The sequence below is a fragment of the Nanorana parkeri genome, unplaced genomic scaffold (genome assembly GCF_000935625.1).
Source record: "Nanorana parkeri isolate BGI_ZX_2015 unplaced genomic scaffold, ASM93562v1 scaffold533, whole genome shotgun sequence".
In the NCBI taxonomy this organism is placed as follows: domain Eukaryota; kingdom Metazoa; phylum Chordata; class Amphibia; order Anura; family Dicroglossidae; genus Nanorana; species Nanorana parkeri.
The window spans coordinates 688134-709645 of record NW_017306801.1 but is presented as its reverse complement, the minus strand read 5'-3'; the positions used below and the strand labels follow the sequence as shown (position 1 = coordinate 709645).

At 44.7% G+C, this 21512-nt stretch overlaps 1 protein-coding gene across 1 annotated transcript in view; it reads right to left on the bottom strand.

Moving 5' to 3' along the window:
* The window catches only part of LOC108791199 (fibrocystin-like), a 135406-nt gene that overhangs the window by 49706 nt on the left and 64188 nt on the right, over nucleotides 1–21512 (bottom strand). The window contains exon 3 of the mRNA XM_018561607.1: nucleotides 517–729. Within this exon, the coding sequence (XP_018417109.1) occupies nucleotides 517–729 (213 nt within the window). The remainder of the gene's footprint in view (nucleotides 1–516; nucleotides 730–21512) is intronic.

The window sequence follows — 21512 nt, the reverse complement described above, 5'->3', positions numbered from 1 at the left end:
CCCCACCAGCTCCTCCCACCAGCTAGGATCTGCCTGCATGGGACCCAGTGATGACATCACTAGGACTAAAATAAGCTTTGTAATAACATTTTCATTAGCATATTAATAAGAGGGATGAAGGAACCAGGGAAGGTGATATATGAGCAGATTAAACTGTAGCTCATCACCCGGTCATCACAATTCCACCTCGCCCATGGCCCGGGTGGTGTTGGCATCCTGTGGCATGTTGACCATATGCTGGGCCTGGTTCAACTACATGTGCCCACTTTAGGATGGGCACGGCCATCCTTCCACATGCCAGAGCACGGAGGGATGTAAAAAAATGTCCAGCATTAGGCCTCTCAGGCCACCATGATTGAAAATTCTTCTCTGTGCTTTTATTGCCCAATTTGATGGGGGAGGGGAGCATGCTTACTCTTTAATTTGGAGTCCCATAAAGTAGTATGGAGCAGAATATCAAAGAGAAGTATACTCTATAAATGTATACATGTCAGTAGGAGGTAGGTACACACTTACCATTCATGGAAATAGTTGCGTTGCGGACAGCCAGGAATTTAACCCCGTACGGATATAACGGAGCGGTATAAGAACTTCCATATAAAGTGATGTGGGCTTTTCCTGCGAAGACTGCATTGTCTTCTCCCACTAGGAGCTCCCCTCCATCTGACACCAGAATGTAATGGGCACGGAGGTGGATGGGCCCCGGGCCCAGGAACCTAAGACTGCCACCTGTAAGAGAAAATGAGGACAAGGTCAGCACAGAGGGGAAAGGGATGGAGTGGACAGAATAATGTTAACAGCAGTGTCATAGGGATCATTTTATTTGCATAGGCTACATAATATAAAACGTGTTCCCAGGCAAACCATGGCTTTGATGGAGTTGGGCTTGGGAAACCATGGCTTCTATAGAGTAGTGCTTGGGAAACCATGGCTTGTATGAAGTAGGCTTGGGAAAACATGGCTTCAATAGAGTAGGGCTTGGGAAACCATGGCTTGTATGAAGTAGGGCTTGGGAAACCATGGCTTCTATGGAGTAGGGCTTGGGAAACCATGGCTTGTATGAAGTAGGGCTTGGGAAACCATGGCTTCTATGGAGTAGGGCTTGGGAAACCATGGCTTGTATGAAGTAGGGCTTGGGAAACCATGGCTTCTATGGAGTAGGGCTTGGGAAACCATGGCTTGTATGAAGTAGGGCTTGGGAAGCCATGGCTTCTATGGAGTAGGGCTTGGGAAACTATGGCTTGTATGAAGTAGGGCTTGGGAAGCCATGGCTTCTATGGAGTAGGGCTTGGGAAACTATGGCTTGTATGAAGTAGGGCTTGGGAAACCATGGCTTCTACGGAGCAGGGATTAAGAAACCGTGGCTTTTATTAAGTAGGGATTGGGAAACCATGGCTTCTATGAAGTAGGGATAGGGAAACCGTGGCTTTTAATGGAGTAGGACTTGGGAAACAATGGCTTCTATTGAGTAGGGCTTGGCTCCAGCAGATGTGCAGACTCAGGAACTTAGCACAGGGATATCATCAATACAACAATGGATACACAATCATTGCGTCCAGAGAGACTGATTGATTCCTAACCGAATGTAATAATATCACGTATCATTACATGCGGTCTGCAGGAGTTTATTTGCAACTGCTCTCACCCGATCATTAACTTGAATGGGTGACAGCGGCCGCTTTTAAACGCCAGATTAGGGATTTCTGATGCAGGAAACGCATGTTCCTAATGCAGGTGGCCGCGGGCCGGTACTTTGAGACCACTGATCTAGACAATACTGAAAGAGGAGTTTTTGGGTGGGCTGATCCTTCAGCACCCATTGATAACATTTAGGTCTACCAAATTAAAATTAATATGTTAAAAAACTGTAAATAAGACTCGAATTCACCCTTTAAAGTTTGAGTAAACCCTTTCACTAGTATAATCTTTAACACGTGGATAACATTTCAAAAGTATTTTAATTTCTTTTTTTTTTACATCTGCTGCTTTCATTACAGTAATCCTGCCATGAAGGGTCCTTGCTCAGACACTTCCTGTTATAGGGTGACAACGTTTGCCCCCATCTCCCAGTTGTGCTCCTGCAATGTCACACGGGTGTCTGATGTAGATTCCGGGACACATTACACAGAGCTGTAGCAAACTAAATGTAATGAATACGGGTTTGTTAACTGGTAACACGGACCCTTTCCCTAACACTTAACTGTTATTAAATCCTTCCTCTTATGTCATGAGTTTCTCCAGTGCAAAGCCTCTATTTAAGATATGACAATCGAGAGACCTACCAAGGCTGTGAATAGAAGACGTAAACATTCTTTCAGCGCGGTATTAGGGTTATGTACACTGTCACACATCCATAGCTCCGGCATGACGTGAACCCCATCACATGTATATATTGGTGAGCGCAGTAACATATAATTTGACAGAGGAACATATTCACCTTTAAGGATTTCTGTCCCTTTAAATGAAAATACATATGTATGTCTATAATTACAAACAGTGACTAGAAGGGCCAAACGACCATCTGGGGCCCCTCAATCATTGTACCGATCAGTTTTCTCTCCTTTTTTGGACAGAATGACTGACAGCTTCCCGGGAGGTTCTGCGGCCTCTAAGGACGTCGCTTTGTCAGAGTTATTGCAAGGAATTATTTTCTGAATGCTGCTACCGGGAGGAAATGATATGTAAGAGGTTACATGGATAAGTCACGCATAATATGGTATATTGTCAGTGAATGTACACATTATATCAGACTGTTTCTGCTGTGTTTAGCTTCAAGTTATTTTTATAAGACTTTTTTTTTTTTAAATCAGCATTTAGAGGAAGGGTAGGTGAGCTGCTACAATGACTCTGCCTATATGCTTGACAACTCTTAGCATAAGATATCAGCCACACAGGGAGTGCATTGTTTTCATGCAGTTGGCTGACTCTTAGGGGTCTGTTTATAACCAATTAGCAAAGCCATTCACCCTACAAATCTTTCTGAACAAGTATTTAATGTACTACTACATTTTGGCCACTAGATGGCACTACAGAGCATTTTCTATGAGGTCCAATGTATGTAATGTTATACTGCACTTTGGCCACTAGATGGAGCCGAGAAGCATTTTATATGAGGTCCAATGTATGTAATGTTATACTGCACTTTGGCCACTAGATGGAGCCGAGAAGCATTTTATATGAGGTCCAATGTATGTAATGTTATACTGCACTTTGGCCACTAGATGGAGCCGAGAAGCATTTTATATGAGGTCCAATGTAGGTAATGTTATACTACACTTTGGCCACTAGATGGAGCTTAGGAGCATTTCTATGAAGTCCAATGTATGTAATGTAATACTGCACTTTGGCCACTAGATGGAGCTGAGAAGGTCCAATGTATGGAATGCACTACTGCACTTTTATCCACTAGATGGAGCTGAGGAGCATTTTTAATGAAGTCCAATGTATGTAATGTAATACTGCATTTTGGCCACTAGATGCAGCTGAGGAGCATTTTCTATGAGGTCCAATGTATGTAAGGAACTACTGCATTTTGGCCACCAGATGGAGCCGAGGAGCATTTTCTATGAGGTCCAATGTATGTATGTAATACTGCGCATTGGCCAATAGGAGAAGCATTTTCTGTGAGGTCCAAAGTAATGTAATGATGTACTACTGCATTTTGGCCACCAGATGGCACTAAGGAGCATTTTCTATTATACTGATTTCCTCTGCTCTCCTCTCCTAGAATTGAGTTCAGCAATAAAAAGTAAAAAGAATAAAGTCACTGGCGCCCAACTTATTTTCCACCCCACTAAGAACCAGACCCAGAGCTGAAAATGTTAGCTTGCCTCACTACTTGTGGGGGGTCATTCTGCATCACCCCAGGAGGAGGAGTCCTACATGTCCTTTAAGGTACATTGGATTCTACCTCTGCATCTTCTTCTCAAGTTCAGCTGTGGATCTTGTCAAGTCATCAGAGCCCCGTATTCTCTGCACATTCGGGGTCTCAGGAGGTATGTCACCTGCATAAGCATCACTTAAAACAGAATCGCTCCCCTAGATGACAACAGAATCCAACATGACAGCAATAGGGCCCACAACACCCACCTCGACCGCATCTAATTCAAACCGGTGCTAAGTCCTAGATCTTGCCCCTGCACCCAGGGGCGTAACTAGAAATCAAAGGGCCCCATAGCAAAATTTTGTATGGGGCCCCGTGATTTTTAGTTACACCCCTTGAAGAGCCCACATAGCTCACCTGAGGGTGACCCTGCAGAGCCCACCATAGACTTTCTACGGTGGGCTCTGCAGGGCCACCCTCAGGTGGGCTGGTCACACTCCTTACCTGTACGCCTCTTCTTCCTCCGTCTTCCCTCCTCCGTCGCCGGGCCCGGCCTCCTTCTCTGATGCTGACCCCCCGGGCCCCGCCTCCTCCTCCCCGCTACGTCCAGCCTCCTCCACCGCCGCTGCTGACTCTCATTGACTCAGCAGCGGCAATGGAGAAGAACGCAGCGCTGCACGCAGGCAGCCCGCACGGCATCAGGGGGGTGTCCTGGCCGGGCCCCCCTGGGCCCGGGCCTCGTAGCGACCGCCTGGGTCGCTATGGCTATTGTTACGCCACTGCCTGCACCCCTGGTATCTTCATGGAAGGTTGCCAGGCGGGTCATTACTCGCCATCTGGCTTCCTGATTGCCCAGGAAGCCGGCTCCATGTTCCCCTATGGCACTGCCAGTCAGAGGAAATCTTCCTCTGACCGGAAGTTCTGGTATCGGGGGTGAGTTTCGGAGCATTTAGGGGAGTACGAGTACTCAGTATCGGCACTGATTCCAATACTAGTATCGGTATCGGTGCATCCCAACTTTGTGGAAATGTCATGCACCACGGAACGCGGAATGTAATAATGCCGATACGACCCATAACAGAACTCTATGGCTGTGCAGCATTAGGCCGGTTTATTTCCTTGTAGGGAGCCGCGATAACAATTGTTGATTGATTTTTGTATAAAATGATCCGAGGTCGCGTGTAGGACATAGCCGGCTTTCTCACAGAGCCCAGAGAACAATTTAAGGGTCAGCGCTGAGCGCCCCGAGGCGTCTTTTGGTTTTGGCTTTTAGTAAAGGGTCGAGTCGTATCCGAGGAGGAAGGATAAGCTTTCTTTTTTTTTTTAATCCTCGTCTATTTGTTTTTGCCGAGTGGGTGTTTGGAGAGTTAGTGGCCCTACGAATCGAGTTTCCCTCTCCGTGTTGTTTGGATTACAGTCCCGTGTTCATTTATATACGGATACGTCCTTATATTACCATTGATCATCCGGCTAGGCGCGGCCTCGGCCAGGCGGGATGACGATGAAAGATAGCGGTCCTGGTCGGTGCGCCATGTATACATATTAATCTTGGCTTGGTACATGGGACCGATGTTAAATCATTTACTGCGTATTATTACAAATAAAAACACGACGATTAATGGCATAAAATAAAGATTTGTTCTGCCGCAGACGGTTTTCTGGCAAGCCTTCATGTTGGGGTTTTACATTTCAGACTGCGGCGCATACGTTGGAACGGTTTGGGTTGCAGGATTGGCAAAGAGTGGAGGAATCCAAAGCGGGACTTTACCCCAAAAAACTATAGTTTAAAGGAGATGTAAAGGCCAGCTGAGTCTTTAACGAACTGTCCATCATAAGCAGCTGCCAGGTTTTCCCCTTTTGTTCATTGCTGCCGATCTCCTCCAGCCTCTGTCAGCTGCTTCCACTCTACATGCATCCACTTCAGCGTCAGCAGCAATCATTGCTCTGGTCCAGTTGAGTGATAGTGATAATGGTGGAGCATGTCAATGCAATGTGTGTCAGTATGGCTTCATTGTAGTTTCCACTAGTTGTGCACGGGCCATCACAATAATGAGGCATCCTGAGGTGGCATATCATTGGGTCAAGTGATGGGGGTGGCAGGTGTGCCTGCCGCCCCCTTTCCAGCCAGAGCATCCCAGGTTCCTAAGAGCTCTTAGCAACCTGTGATCCTCTGGCTGGTGTCTTACCCAGCTCACTGACATCACTGGTTGCCAGAAGCTGAGCAGGACTCTCTGGCTGGTTTGTACTGCCTGGCACATGGAATGAGGCCTGTTGGCATAAAGAATGTACAGCATGGCATACAGAATGGGGTATTGGGGCAAAGTTAATACACAGCAGAGTGAGACAATGTAGAGTATCTACAATGTACCTTCTGCTGCTCAAGGTGGCCCCATCCAGACCTCCATCAGGTTTGGACTCACACTGGGTATGACAGCTCACAGAAGCTGGCAGAGGAAATTGTCCACTACTTGCTTCCTCTGCCCGGCTCTGCGCTAGATCACATGATCTCTCAGAGCCACAGAGGAAGCCAGCAGTGGAAAACGTTCTCTGCCTGATTCTGTGTTCACAAATGACAGCGGCTATCAGGTAAGCTTTCATAGCCCGAGCACGTCCTGCTCTGATGGAGGTCTGGATGGGGTCAGATGGCCCTCGGTAACTGCTGCATGATTCTCATACCTGGGGCCCCTTTGGGGCTGCTATGGCAGTGCATGGGCGGATCATTATACTCCATTCCAGCGCTTGTATGGCTTCACCTTTTATCTCTTCCCTTGTTCCCTCACCACTCCTACAATGTGCGGAAAACATAGATTTCTGAATATACATGCCCACCGTTGCCATCTCCTCAATGTTCCTCAGCACTGTGGCATGCTCTCCCTGCAGTTTAACACGTGACATGAATTAGCAGTGCTTAAACTGTAGTCAGGACATTCAGTGCCTGGTCAATGGTGTGGGTTCCTACCTGCCTGTTGGCTTTGTGCTTTAAGGTTTCTCTATAATGTCAACTTTGACTGCCATTGGATTCAGCTTTCACCTTACTTCTTTGACCACACTTGCCTGCTACCTGCCCTTACCTCTAGTATCTCTGACTGCAGTCATGCTTCACCGGCTGTTTGCTTTTGCCTGTAAGTCAGCTCTTACTTTTCAGGCAATCTTGAGTGTTGCACTCGGGGGCTACTTCAGCAATACTACACATTAAGTTCCGAAAATGAAGTTCATTTTCTGCAGTCAGCATCTTGCGCCATCAGCTACCAAATGATGAGTCACATCAAACTACAGGCTCTTATTTCTTACAATGACGGCACCGATAAATGCTTCCAAATGCTTTTTTTTAACACGGGCACCAAGTGCCTGCTAGCACCTGACAGCTGAGTCTTCATAGCTCTGCATTGGTAAAATATACAGACATCCCAACTCTCCAGGACGCTCCGGTAGTCTCCCGCTATTAGATAATGGCTCCCGGCCGCCCAGGAGAGAAACACTTTCTCCCGGAAAGGTTTAAGCAGAGTAAACCTTTCCCTGCTCTGTTTTTTTTTTCCTGACATCCGAGCCGCCGTCAATCAGAAAAAAAAGCATAGGAATGCATAGCTAGATTCCTATTGGCTATTTCACTTTGCAATAGCCAATAGCAAACTAGCTATTGCACCCGCCCACTGCTGCTGTAAATCAGCAGAGGGGGACCTGCAGTTCTCCATAAGGTCCCCTCTAGTGATTGACAGCAGCAGAGGGCGGGTGCCATAGCCAGCTTGCTATTGGATATTGCAAATTGAAATAGCCAATAGGAATCTAGCTATGCATTCCTATGCTGTTTTTTTTTTCATGATTAGTCTGACGGCAGCAGCTGCCAGAATACAAAAAAAAAACAAAAACCTGCAGATAGCAAAGAAGCTATTGCTTTCTGTGCTATCTGCCATCATTTCAGGGGGGGTGCTCTCTCCCCCCTCCCCCACGGAAAGGGGGGTGGGGGCACAGAGAGCACCTCCCTGAAATGAGAGGGTCACCTCCTTGAAACTGATTCTTTCAGGTTGGGATCCCTGAATATATTCCAGTGCTACGCAGCCAAAGCGAACAGTTATTTATCTCAGCAAAAGCCTGTGAAGTGACTCCCCATTACAGCATCCCTTGGAAGCCCTTCTATGGTGTAAGATGCGCTAACAGTGAAATCATGTAAATAGCATTTTTAAACAAAATACTGCAAATCCAATTACCGGAGCTACAGATTGCTGTGCGTTCCCTCTAATCTGTTCTGATGTTTTAATAGCTGTGTCCTGACAAATTCTCCATTCCAACTAAACTGCAACTGAATATTCCTGGTGGGAGCGCTAAGTGTAGACGGGTGCTGTCTGTCGGCGGTAGTCTCACATTAGAAACTTAAAGTCAATCTATATTCGTATACACATTCACTTTGAAAATTAGTGTTGGGTTTATATGATCGCACACAATGAGTGTGCGTATTCCTTGTGGGAAGAAACATTGTTTTAGTATTATCCGGTACTGTATTTTTGGGTGCATATACACGGCCTGACAAAAAAAAAAGTCACATGGTCTAATATTTAATTGGACCGGCTATAGCTTTGATTACGGTGCACATTCTCCGTGGCATCATTTCAATAAGCTTATACAATGTCACAACATTTATTTCCATCCAGAGTTGCATTCATATTTCACCAAGATCTTGTAGTGATGATGGGAGAGTCGGACCTCTGTGTAAAGTCTTCTCCAGCACATCCCAAAGATTCTCAATGGGGTTAAAGGGTTATTAAACCCTCAGCGTGTTTTTGCATATATCTTGTCTAGCAAGCAGTAGATAGATGCAAAAACTTTAAACAAAACAAAAAACACCTTTTCAAACAGGTTTAAACTTACCTGTGTCTTCGCCGCGCGCTCCCGTCCGAATATCTGAAGAGTCTCGGGCGGCCGCAAAGGATCTTGGGGCGGGCGCATGCGCAGTTCAGATGTTCGGCCATCATTTAAGGTAAGTCCTTACACTAACATTGGGTGGGGGGCAAAAAAATAGCCTTTAATGTCATTTTAAGGTCTGGACTGTGTGGTGGCCAATCCATGTGTGACAATGATGTCTCATGCTCACTGAACCACTCTTTCACAATTTGAGCCCAATGAATCCTGGCATTGTCCTCTTGGAATATGCCCAATGTGCCATCAGGGAAGAAAAAATCAATTGATGGAAAAACCTGGTCATCAGTATATTCAGATAGGCAGCTGACCTCATTTTTTGGGGACAACGTTGCTGAACCTAGACCTGACCAACTGAAGCCACACCAGGTCATAACACGTATCCAATGGAAGTCTCTGACATATTTGCTTAGCCGAATCCAGGTGGTGACTTTGTTTTTGACCAGGCAGTGTATATCAGTGGAGAAAGTTTTGACTGTTTATGGAATACTTTTTGGTTTGGGCTGCACACTCACTTTACATGATACTCAGTCTTCTTCTCACCCGGCACTCATTCCCTCTCAACCTTCTCCATGGTCCTTCGCATAAAGGACAACTTGCCCTTTTTTGGGACAAACTGTGCTTAATGAATGCAGCAGCCACCCCATCGGTGCAGCGCACCTGGTTCAACAGCCCAATTCGTCCTCGATCCAGCCATAGTCACCCCACCCAGGCTCCAGCCGCATTCATTAAAGGGCAACCAGTTTCAAAGGTACAGTTGTCCTTTTAGCCCATCTTCTTGGTATATGAATCTCGTACAACCATGCCCATATGAGGTAATAGTTCATGCAACATGCAACATGCCTTCTATAATCACATTTCTATTTATGGTTTCCATTATAAATGGTCATTCGACTGTAAATGACTTTTATCCAATTAAAATGATGGTCAATTATGGTTTATTATTTTCATTATGTGGATTAAGTAGATATAATGGATGTGCCACTAGCTTCTGCTCTAAACCAGTTCAATTTTTATACGTATTGTACCCTCCGGGTTTGTCAAACATTCGGTACACCTACAATTTTGTGAAATCTTATTATTTGTTTATTTATATGATATGCATTAAGGTATATTTTAAAATATGTTTAATGCAAAATCTATTATTCAGTATGCCTGGCATCGTGCTTTATAGTTTTCTTAAGCACATACATTTTTAAAATCCATTGCAAAGTTTCTTACCTGGCGATTTTGCTAAGCCACGGTCTTTCAATTAGCAGCAGCACGCACACTCCTATATTACATATTTACATAGTCAGGTTAAAAAAGGCAAAAAGTCCATCAAGTTTAACCTGTTCTGCCTCTGGCATGTAGAAATAATAGGCTTACCTACCTGTCATATCAAAATCAGCCACTAGATGGAGCTGAGGGAAAATATCTTGCTTTTAGCAGTTTCAGGACTGTTTGTTTCTTTATTAAAGGAGAACTATGGGGTCAGTGCTTTTCCCCATAGTTCTCCTAAGGGTCACGGGAGAACACAAACTAGCGTCCTCCCGTGACGCAAAGCTCAGTATATAGCGAGCTCCAGCTCGCGGTATACTGAGACCGCCGCAGCCGGGACGGATCCCGACATTACTGTCTGGATCCGCCCAGCTGCGTGATTGAAAGCTGGCTCTGCCTATCTAGAGCAGCTTGTGTCTGGAAGAAAGAGCCAAAACCCCTCATGGGCATGCATTACAGTGTGCACACAAAAGTACAAACAAAAGTACAAAAAGGCATTCCGAAATCCCATCTTTTCAACTGTGCCTTACCTCTTCCAGCAGGAGTGCAGGAATGAAGCAGGGAGCCTGGCAGGTGGTCATGTGACCACCCACAGGGCTTCCTAATTGGATGGGAAGCCACGCTCCCTTACTCCCTCCCCAGGTAAGAAACCTTGCAACAGGTTTCCACGAAATGATTTGCTTAAAGTGTATGTAAGTGTTAGCAATGGACATCTTGTATTTGCTTTTTTTTTGGTTTGTTAAAAATACCGGTCTGTGCCCTATGTTCACTTCCCCGAATTATCTAAAGCAGTCTAAACAGCCCTCCTGTTTTCCTGGAACTTGTTATCTAATTATCTTAGGACTTTAGAATGATTACTCTCTATGTTTTGGGTAAAAAGGATAGAGGGTGGGTTTTAATAGTTTAGCTAAAGAAAACTGTGCAAGGCTGATACCACTCACTCAGTCCACAAAACGTTTTTGTGTCGTCAGGACTTAGAAGCTGAATGCATTTCTGTCAGATCAATGTGTATTTTTCTGTACTAGCAAAGATAAAACATGGGGACGCATGCATGTATCACAGGGATGGACTGCATAATATTTTTACATTTTCCCTGACATACTGTACATTTAGGAAAACTGTACATAGTGCGGCTTAATGCTGAACAACAATTTTGAATGGACTGGCAGCTTTGAGTTCAGTTACGAATTACGAAATACGAAATAACGGATATTCCAAAACAGAACAAATTTTTTGACGGCGCACAAGTCTAGTGACAGTCTCATTGTCACAGGTCGGCTAGAACTATGAGGTGAGTGGAAATCTTCACACCTGAAAAACGAAATAACACAAATCCGAATTTAAAACGAAACAAAACGAAACAATTTTTTTGGCAGTGCACATGTCAAGAAATCACTAATCTCATAGTTCTCCTTTAACACTGTAAAATGTACCTGAGCTTTTCTTTCAACGCACCACACCACAACACACAGAGAACATCAAAGATGTAATCACATTCTTAAAGGTTTGCTCCCTAAGGTTCTCCTTGCCTCTGGACTATTCTTGTGGTTTGTATTTGTCCTCGCTCTTTCCTATGACTTGGCTTTAGCCTGTGTGTCACCCCTCTCCACACCTGTGTATCATCTGCTCTTTTCCTGTGGACATTTAGGGGCTTATCTTCTACCAGCCAGTGCTGGTGCATCGCCTGAGCTTAGTTTGACTGGTTGTGTTCTGTTGACTTGTCTACCCAGCCTAAAGGTGGCCATACACCTTACAATTTATCTGCAGAGTTTCTGTGGTCAGATGGAAAAGGTGCAACAGATTCCTCAATCTACGCTTAACTGTGTGGATGGAGTAATCTCCACCTGGGCCAATCTGTCTCACTTTTTCCATCTGCCCACAGAAAATCTGCAGATATTTGTAAGGTGTATGGCCACCCTAAAGGTGCCCATACACTTTACAACCCTCGCAAGACTTTTGTCTTGCGAGGGTTGTAAAGTAATTTAAAAAACGTACGATCTGCCCATCTTGCGATGATCGTACTTGCGATCATCGCAAGCCCGCCCCCCCGCGAGGGGCGGGCTTCCGATGACTGTAATGCTGAACGGGCAGTGTGCGCACACCGGCCTGTTCGGCAGTCATCTCTCGATCATGTTAAAAACCAGCCGAAAATCGTACGATTCTCAGCTGGTTTTCCAACATGCTCGAAATACAAAAGTCGTGCGACCGTACAGTAGAAACGCTTGCACGCCTTCCCTACACTGCACGATTATCGTACGATCGCTGGATTTTCCGCGATTCTCGTACGAGAATCATGCAGTGTATGGACACCTTTAGTCTGTTCTGAGTTCTGCACTCACCTGACCTGTACTATTCTTCTAAGCTTCTTAAATTGTGTGCTTCTGCTTCCTGTAGAACATTGCTCCAGATTACTGATCTGCTTGGTTCTCTGGCTATAACCGACTTCCAGTTTTCCTGACTTCTGGCCTGAACTTGACTATGATATTGAATGCGTTTATCTTGGACCTACACTCCAGTCCCAGTTTGTCCACTCTGATCTTGGGCCTAGACTTCCAGGGATCCCAACCTGAAAAAAGCAAATTCAGGGAAGTGACCTTCTCATTTCAGGGAGGTGCCCTTTGCTGACACCCCCTCTTCCCCATCCGCAGGGGAGAAGAGAGCACCCCCCTGAAATGATGGCAGATAGCAGAGGAAGCAGTAGCTTCTTTGCTATCTGCATGGTTTTTCTTTTTAGTATTCTGACAGCTTCTGCCGTCAGAATAAAAAAAAAAAAAAAATCAGCACAGGAATGAATAGCAAGATTGCTATTGGCTATTTCACTTTGCAATATCCAATAGCAGACTAGCTATTGCACCCGCCCTCTGCTGCTGTCAATCAGTAGAAGAGGACCTGATGGAGAACTTCAGGTCCCCCTCTGCTGACTGACAGCAGCAGTGTCGGGAGCCGCTATCTAATAGCGGGAGACTCCAGGAGCGTTCGGGAGAGTTGGGATGTCTGCACTCTAGTCCTAGTTTGTCCATACTGATCTTGGATCTGCACTCCAGTCCTATTTTGTTCACTCTGATCCTTGACCTGCACTGCATTCCTAGTTTGTCCACACTGATTCTAGATCCCAGTCTCTGCATTCATGCTGAACCTGCACTCCAGTCCCGATTTGTCTGCATTGATCCTGGATCTGCAGCCCATTCCCAGTTTGTCTGCATTGATCATGAACCTGTACTCTATTCCTGGTTTGTTTGCAGTCATACTGGAGCTGCATTCCAGTCCCATTCTGTCCGCTCCCATCCTGGACTTGTAATCCAGTCTTTGTTTACCTGCACTGATCCTGGACATGCAACCCAGTTCCAGTTTGTCTGCACTGACCATGGACCCTATCCCATTCTAAATGTGTCTGCAGGTATCCTGGGCCTGCACTCTTATCCCAGTTTGTCCTCACTAGTCTTGGACCCTCGTCCCAGTGTCACCTTCTCCACACTGATCCCTGATCTGCACACCAGTCAGTAAACCATCTCTGGGCCCTGGGCCCCAGTCCCTGCCTTGCCTTGGATACCTACTATCCTCCTGTCCCCATGTTTCTACACTCCAGGATTCCCTAAGAACCCAAATACGGTCAGCAGTCCCCCGAAAGAAGGGGTCATCCAACCAAAATGCTGCATAATAATCGTGGTGAAGTGCAATTTTATAAAGCATTCTGTGTACTGGCATCACTTCCAGACTCTATGTATCTACAAAGGTTTCATAAAACCATTTCTTTCTCTGCATTGTGTCCCCAGTTATAACCCTCCATCAGCAGGCAGAGAAATCTGAATGAAATTATCTGGAGATTATCTCAGTGACACATTGGGTGGCACACCAGTTGCTCTCACTAGATCATGGATTTTGCTTGCAGAATCGAGACAAATTGAACAGTTTTAAAATATGACGAGCGAGATTAAATAAGAGGAGACGGGGAGCCTGTTAAGTAAATGTGTCAGTGTATCACGTCTTTGGCACATCTCGCTAAATGAGATCTCTTCATGAATCGTTAGTTGTGATATGGAATGCTTTGGTAAACATGGAAATATGTTTTCTGAATGTGTGCTAATTAGCAGAGGGCTTGCAGTGAGGAGACTGGAGCAGGGGGGAAATGTCTAAGATAAAACATGTTAGGCTTTCAGACACAGGGACTTAAAGGAGAACTACAATTTGGGCCACCATTATCAGTGTGCCTAAAGAATGTCAGAGATATGTTCATATAGTATTCCTTTGTTTGAAATGTAAACTCTAGGAGGATCCGTACAGAGGGTATGCACAAGTCAAACATGCATTTTGTATTTAAAAGCCCAGGCTACATTCTTATTAATCGACACTGTCTCTAGACTGAATACTCACCTTCAATCTGGAGATGTACCCAGGGCTGGATTTACTCTCCCTGCTGCCCCAAGGCCAGGTTCCTCAATGCGTCCGCCTCTATGCAGGCTGCATACAAGTGATCTTGGCGACATCGCCGAGATCACTTGTACAAAATAAGCGTTGGCTTCCCCGCTGTACATTTAGCTCTGCTTGCCCAATGCAGGGCTAAATGTAGAAAACAACTACCCACCATGCATGTCTCGGGCGTCGGGAGATAGGAATTCAACCCCCCTGCTGCCCCTCTTCTCACTGCTGCTCCAAGACCGGGCCTCAGTTGGCCTTGTGGGAAATCCAGCCCTGGATGTACCCTAAGTACCTCCTCTATGCCTCAAGAAACATCTTGAAGCAAAGAGGAGGTGCTGTCGGGTACATCTCCAATCTTTTGGGTTGAATCATGCCCAGTGTCACTCAACCTGAAGACCGAGGACTGTAATGTGAGTGCATGACGTCATGGACCCAACCCCTAATGGGGCATAACCACAGCATAACCACGCCTTAATTTACAATGTACTGCTACAGAAAGCAGCCATCAGCGCCCAACTCAGAAAAGAGGTGAAGAAGCAGGAGACTCTGCAACATCACATGACTGGTCTAAAGACTTTGACAAAGGCAAGTATATAAAAAAAATAGCATAATGAAGAAGACGCTCAGCCTGCAATACTCACCTTCAAACTGGAAATGTACCCCAAAGCACCTTTGCCTCAAGACGTACTCAGTCTTTTGGACAGATAATGACTCGCGTGATGCAACCCAGAAGACTAAGAGCTGTACTGTGAGTGCAGGATGTTATGAGCCCAACCCCTAATGGGGCATAACCACAATGTGCTGGTCCAGAGCTTTCAGCAGCCTTCAGCACCTGAGTCGAAAAAGAGCGGAAGAGGCATTGGACCTCTGTGATATCATATGACTGGCCTAAAAACTTCAGCAAAGGCTTGTATAAACAAACGTATAGCATAATGAAAAGAATCTCAGGCTTTAATACTCACCTTCAATCAGGAGATGTGTCCTCCAGCATCCCCTCAAGATCTTCTCAGTCTTCTGCATAAATAATGACCAGCAAGATTCAACCTAGATGAGTACAGGGTGTCATGGGCCCAGCCCCTAATGGGGCAACACTACAACACCCTTCATTTGCAATGCACTGGCACAGAGTGCGGCTGTCAGAGCCAAGTCTGGAAAATAGGCGAAGAGGCAGAGGATTTTGCTGCATCACATGACCGGCCTGAAGACCTCAGAAAAGGTCATTTCCAAAACGTTTTTTCTTTGTATAGAATGAGGAAGGATTAGATCCTCTGTTAGGTTGTAACTGATTTGTTTATCGTTGTCTAGGGCACATGGCAGGAAGTAGAGAAAACATCCCCAAGTGTGCAGGAAGTCCGCCCCCGATAATTCTCAACAGGGCAGGTGTACTTTTTGAGAGGATCTCTTTGTTGAATTTTGGGTATTTCAGAATTTTGTTTCCCATATATCGTTCTTTCCATTTCTGTTCCAATTGTTTGTATTTGATCGATATTTACATACTGTCACTTTACAATTTTAATTTTACAATTTAACAATTTAATTTTTTTTAGTATCTTCTTTTTTTTTTCATTCTTTCTAAGGAAAAAAAGTAAACAAGAAAAAATGTAATTTGAAAAAAAGTTTATAATTAAAAAAATTAAAGTTTAGAAAAAGTTCAAACATTTAAAAATTTCTCGGGACAGGGACAGGTCTCGGATTCAAAATCAGCTTCCATAGCCCTCAGGAGCCATTTCTAGCCCATTACATCCCTTATAAACCATAAAAAAACTTAATGTAACCTTTTGCATTCATTTCTTGTAAAAAGTATTTTTTTTAAAATCAAATAAATAAAATTCTCAATTTATCTCATCCCTACTGGACAATAATACAGATCCAAAATATTTCCATCATTACACAACCTTAGTTTTTATAGATCTTGTGTTCTGAAGGTTTTATAAAATGTAACATATGTATTTACGACCTTCATTGAAAGCCCTTTTGTATGAGCCAGTTCCTGAAAGCTCTAGGACACTGTGTATGTGCAGCGGCCCCGTGACCACGTCTGTACCACAGTAATGTAATCAGTGTCATCTTTAAACAAATCTCCTATAATTAGCTGTGATATTATTATAAACCGTCCTACAAGTGAAATAAATAGTCCTCCGTAAGCAGTATTATCTTGTGCAGTGAGCTATGCATGATTTTTTTTTTACGGCCGGATTGAAGGGTTTATGTCATCAAACAATGGTATTTACACAGCTCTCTGCAATATGGAATTATTCTGCTATTGTTTATTGCTAGAATGGGTTATCGGTACACATCTACATTCAGTAATGCTCTTCTACTGTAATAATTCGGATGTAAAGGCTAAAGGCCCTTTTAGTTCACATGTCTGAGTAGCATGTTATTTTATTTTTTTTCCTTCCTTGAACTGGTGCTTTGCCCATGCAGATCAAATCTACAGGTACACTTCTACGCTCACCCGACTGTCTCCCCACCACCATTAGGTCACCAGAACAGAAGACAACTAGCCAATACTTTTGAATATGCAACAGTATGTGACTCACTTCCCCTACTCCCGCTTGGTAAGGGTTGCCAGGGTCACATTTTCCTCCTCGTGCCCCCAGTTGTGTACCGGACCCCAGTTTAATGGCCGAAGTTGCTGCTAGGCACCTTTCCTGGTTCTGCAGAATACATTAGCTTGAAGGCCTTCCTGAGTGGACAGATCTTCAGTAACCAATGGCTGCATAGTTCATGTGTTGATGTCACTTGGCAGCCAAAGGATACTGAGGTAACAGCTACGATAAATGTAGGGGGGCACAGGCCACCATTAGAGGGGGACATTTCTCCTCCCAGTAAATGCCAATGTAAGGGGACATGCTTCCAGTAACCATAATGTAGGAATGCCTGCTTCATATGACCACCAAAGTAAATGGGCATGCTTACACTGACCACCAATAGAGGTGGACATTCATCCTCATACTGAACACCAGTGTAAAGGGACATGCTTGCACTAACCACTAATGTAAAGAGGCATGCTTCCAATGACCACCAATAGAGGGGAAAAGCCTTTCCTCCCACTGAACACCAGTGTAAGTGGGGTATAATTCCACTACCCACTAATGTAATGAAAAATTCTTCCAATGACCACAAATATAAAGGGGCATGCTTCCACTGACCACCAATGTAAACAAGCATGCTTCCACTGACCACCAATAGAGGGGAAAAGCCTTCCTCCCACTGTACACCAGTGTTAGGGGGGTATGATTCCACTACTGAATAATCTAAAGACCAATTATTTCAATGACCACCAATATAAAGAAGCATGTTTCCACTTACTACCAATAGAGGGGGCCATTCTTCCTCCCGCAGAACACCAGTGTAAGGGGACATGCTTCCATCAACCACTAACCTAAAGGGGCATTCTTCCAATGACCACCAGTATAAATGTGTTTGCTTCTACTGACCATAATGTAAAGCAGCATTTTTCAACTAACCACCAATGTAAAGGAGCAATGGTCCAATGAGCCCTATCATAAGGGGCATGCTTCCACTGACCAACAATGTAAAAAGATATGTTTTCCCTGACCATGCTTCCACTGACCATCAATGTAAAGGGGCATTCAGTGTATGACTCCTATCATAAAGGGGCATGCCTCAATGTAACAAGCATGCTTCCAATTATCCCTCTTGTAAAGGGCTATGCCTCCAGCAACCATGAATCTAAAGGAGAATACTTCCACCGACCACAAATGTAAGGTGGCATACTTCCACTGACCACCAATGTAAAAGGGTATGTTTTTACTGACCATGCTCCTATTGATCAACAATGTAAAGATGCGCGCTTCCACTGCCACCATTGTAAGAGTACATGATTTAACAGTGAAAGCATGTCCCCTATGATGATGCTAAGTATGAGGAGTGCCCCCTTATGTGAGTGGTCAGTAGGAGGAAAAAAAATGCCTCCTTAGAAAGTGCCCTTAAGCACTGACCTATGAGTGCCAATATGGCACACACATCACTAGTTCTACAGTGAATAGTATACATAACATTACTAGATTTTGGTTAAATAGAATGCTTTTCTATAGATACCTGTACATTAGAATTAAAGACATTCGGATGTAAAGAAAAGGGAGTCAAAAGCAAAAGAGACTCAGTCAAAGGTAACGGGCCATAAGAGAAATGTGGAGGCTTACTTCAGTTTCTGGTAATGTTGGTTGTCTGGCAGTCATAACAGTCAGGTGACTATAATTTTTTGGAGGAAGCTCTCTTTTGTTGTCTCATGACAGGTCTTCTTTAAGACCTAGATGCTTAAAGAAAGAGAGAGAGAAATCTACGGTGAAGCAGATAGACGCTACCAGTAGGCACGATATACCGCCTCCACCCCTCCGTCTGCCATTGCTCCAAGCACTTCTGTTATTATTATTATTAGTATCTGCTTCTGATTCCCATGTGTTTACATTTTAATTGGACACATCTTTTTTTAATCCATTATGTATTCATTGTTATTGCTATTTAGTTCCGAAAATTATTTTTTGTATTAACATGAAAAATATTGATGTGATTAAAACGACTCCCCGACCGGGGTGTTTATTGCCGCTCAGAATCAGTTCATCCGGCAGTAGTGAAGTAGCAATGGGCAGCGTCTACCTTGTGTGTGAGGGAACCCAGCTTCTCCAGTAATGTGGACGGGATCACATGATGTACCCGTGGGTAAAGTGCATCTCAACACACAAAAAAGTCATATATTGCAGCTTTCCAGGCTTTAGATGTGGTGGCTGCATTAGATTTCAGTTTTATCCCCTTTATTTTCACCTGGTGATCCAACCATTAACCCACTCCCTGTCCTAGGGCGACAGCATTCACTCAATGCACTGTATCTACGGAGGAATGGTGTTGTCACCCTACAACAGGACTAACGAACACACGCCATCCTCTTCTCCATAAGATATGGTGGTTCACAGAAAAGAACTGCTGAATTTGTATTGAGGAGCGCCTAGTGTCGTTTTGAAATGTTAATTGTTCAGGACCATCAGATACAGCCAATGCGCCTGGGAGGAAAGGCCTCCTCCTTCTTCAGGGCTCGAGCAATGGATGTTAATGCAATGTTGATGAATTGCTCTAGAGCGCTTGATTAAAACTAGCATTTCCTAACGGCACTAAGAGCGGCCTTCCTGATCTCGAGAGAAGCCAAGGCTGAAGCTAATGCATCTGCCTAACAGCCAGGGCACTAGCCCTCCTATTTATCTTGTGGCAGGTCGTCCTCACAGGTGAAACCGCTGTCACCGGGACAGAAAGTAAGGGAAACCATCTGCACACCATCTGCATGGAATTTGCTTGTTCTCCGTGTATTTTGGCAATTGGTTCAATTGACCCAAGATGGCTGCATCACCTTCTAAGCACTTTAGGTCCCCAAAAACAAAAGGTCTATAGAAATACAAATGTAAATAAATGTATGATCGTATAGGTTAAAGCGGACCTTCTATGGAAAATGGATGGTTCACTTGATTGCCACCCCCTGCCCCTCAAACACAAATGGCTTTAAAGGAATGGAATCTGAAAGTAGACCTTCCATGAAAACAGAAGGTCCTCTCTTTTTGGTCAGTTCTACCCTGCCCCACCAACGCAAAGCCCTTGATCAAGAAACCCTCTCCTCCCCACAAATAATAACACAACCTACATCAGTCCCAGCTTGACATCACCATGCCTCCCCGCAAAGCTGGACACTAGATGCACTATTGTAATGGGCCAGTGCTGGTCCATTGTGAGGATATTTATTTGGGGGGGAACAGTTTCTTGATTAATAGCTTTGGGTTGGTGGGGTGGGGGGCTGATATTTATTTGGGGGGAACAGTTTCTTGATCAATGGCTTTGGGTTGGTGGGGTGGTGGGCTGACAAAATAAAAAGCTGACCTTCCTTTTTTCATGGAAGGTCCGCTTTAAGATTACATCTCCTGTTTCAGTCAAGCTTCTCTTTGCTTTATTCTGCGGCATAAAACTGGGAACGTCTTCTGCCACTGCTGCTTTCCAAAACAGACCTGGAACTCGCAGCCCAGCTCGGCTGCCAGGAAAGATGTTCCGGACTAGATATGATTAAATTATTCATTCTGAATTTCATTTACCATGCTGCGTGCAGTTACCCACATTCGGAGCCGTGTGCCAACAGAGAATGTTCCTTTTGGAAGGGCTTGATTTTGAATGATAAAAATGGCTCATGATCCTCGCAGTTGAAATGGATACAACAAAAACAATTCATCCCACGGCTTGTAAACAACGTACAGAATCGAGAAGTAATAGCCCGTAATAAAGACTCCATGGACACAGCTGCGACACGAAGGAGAAGGTCTTTCTAATAGGAACATCTTACTGAATTTCATCAGACTTAGACCCCGTTCACATGTAGCGATATACCTTTGCAGCGGCCGGGATAGCGCGACTTTCGGGGCGACGTTCCAGCGACGATCCAGCGACGGTAGCGCGACCTTCTCCGTCGGGCTCCATAGAAAAAAAGCAAAATCCGCCGAAAAAAGCGTCCGGTAGAAGCGTCTTTCGACCGTGACGAGCGACGCGCGACATGGAGTTAAGACAGCTCCATTGAATAGCATTGGCCGGCAACTTCTCGCGATATCGTGCGGCAAAAATGCGCGATATCGCGGCGGAAATCGCGCGACAAGTCGCTATATGTGAACGGGGCCTAACAGTGGGGCAAAAAAGTATTTAGTCAGCCACCAATTGTGCAAGTTCTCCCACTTAAAAAGATGAGAGAGGCCTGTAATTGGCATCATAGGTAGACCTCAACTATGAGAGACAAAGTGAGAAAACAAATCCAGACAAATCACATTGGCTGATTTGGAACAAATTTATTTGCAAATTATGGTGGGAAATAAGTATTTGGTCACCTACAAACAAGCAAGAGTTCTGGCTCTCACAGACCTGTACCTTCTTCTTTAAGAGGCTCCTCTGTCCTGCACTCATTACCTGTATCAATGGCACCTGTTTGAACTTGTTATCAGTATAAAAGACACCTGTCCACAACCTCAAACAGTCACACTCCAAACTCCACTATGGTGAAGACCAAAGAGCTGTCGAAGGACACCAGAAACAAAATTGTAGACCTGCACCAGGC